Source organism: Etheostoma spectabile, chromosome 6 (assembly GCF_008692095.1).
Source record: "Etheostoma spectabile isolate EspeVRDwgs_2016 chromosome 6, UIUC_Espe_1.0, whole genome shotgun sequence".
NCBI lineage: Eukaryota > Metazoa > Chordata > Actinopteri > Perciformes > Percidae > Etheostoma > Etheostoma spectabile.
In genome coordinates this window covers 18,423,267-18,424,465 of record NC_045738.1, presented here as the reverse complement: position 1 = coordinate 18,424,465, position 1,199 = coordinate 18,423,267, and the positions used below count along the sequence as shown (strand labels likewise).

Here is a 1,199-nt window from a genome sequence, read left to right as displayed (position 1 = left end):
CTCTCTCTCCCTCTCTCTCGTTGCTTCCTTTCAGCACACCTCTCTATCTTCTCCAGCTGTACCATCACCTTGTCTTCTTCAATTTCATTTCTTGGCGGCAAAAAAAAAAGAATGGATCTATAATTTTTCTTATAATCGCAGACTTTTTTTAAACACCAGAATCAGTCTCTCAAAGCGACGATTGAGTTTAAAAAAAATATATTTCTCAATTTCTTTGCTTTTTTAATATATTTTTTTCTCTAATGGAAAGACTTGCTCATTGTGGTCTAACTGAGACGTGATGCTTCAGGATTTAAGTGCGAGTGTCCTCTTTCCGCCGTGTCTGCAGCACCGAAGTTTTGGTTAGTGGTGAATATTGTTCATTGTTATTCTAACTTTGAATTGCATTGATGTGCATGTGCATGTTCCGCTCTTCTTTGCCTGACTTTTGTATTTGCATCTCACTAAGATGCAACTCACTTTGAATATTGCATGTAATCTGAAAGTTTATGTCAGTAGAGTGCAATATTACAGTGAAAAGTAGAACTTTTTCAGCGCTATTGGAAGTAGCTTTGGATTTGAAATTCAGACAGATTGTAAAGCTGCATAGAGTGAAAACGCATACTTGCTTGTAAAGGGTGAACTAGTTTTTGCATGTATGCAAATCTGAAAAGTAAAACAAATTTCCTCTGCAAACCAAGGCCCTGGTGTAAAAATGATGTGTTTTTTTAGATCATTAGTAACAGTAATAACACAAGAATGACATTTTCTTTTATTACACTGTACTGCTGTGAACATACAGGGTTAAAATAATCCAAGGATTATATTAAATACTAAGTGTTAAAAATATTTTTTAAGTTCAGGTGAAAAAATATTTTGAAAAATCAGTTTTAGTGTGTAAAATTTATGTTTGGCTCATTTTTTAGTCCTTTAATTAAAATTTGAATAATTAGAAATTATGAGATTAGATCGACATCTACTGTAAAGAGGCACAAATATAACCCTTTGTTTATAATATGCTGTTTTAATTGTGTAAATAGTCATTTACAATTTGTAAATTTTGTTTTTCTACCATATAAACCAATACCAATAAAATGCCTACCTCTAAAAGGCCAGGATCGGTTCCAGCACATAGTCAGTGCCCAGGTTGTAAAGCCATAATTCTAGTTGTAAAGTAGAACCCTTAAGTGTACAGTACAATTGAATCATCTTCAGTACTT

The 1,199-nt window shown here is 33.1% G+C and overlaps 1 protein-coding gene across 8 annotated transcripts in view; it reads left to right on the top strand.

Annotated features, from left to right (window-relative positions):
* etv1 (ETS variant transcription factor 1) overlaps positions 1 to 1,199 on the top strand; it is a 23,532-nt gene that overhangs the window by 2,933 nt on the left and 19,400 nt on the right. For 2 of the 8 annotated variants that reach the window (XM_032519095.1, XM_032519093.1), the window contains exon 6: positions 251 to 341. The exons of 5 other annotated variants lie outside the window; for them this stretch is intronic. In XM_032519095.1, the coding sequence (XP_032374986.1) occupies positions 281 to 341 (61 nt within the window). In that variant the 5' untranslated portion in view covers positions 251 to 280. Of the gene's footprint in view, positions 342 to 1,199 lie in introns of all 8 variants that reach the window. One more of the 8 variants, XM_032519094.1, reaches the window with a different exon arrangement.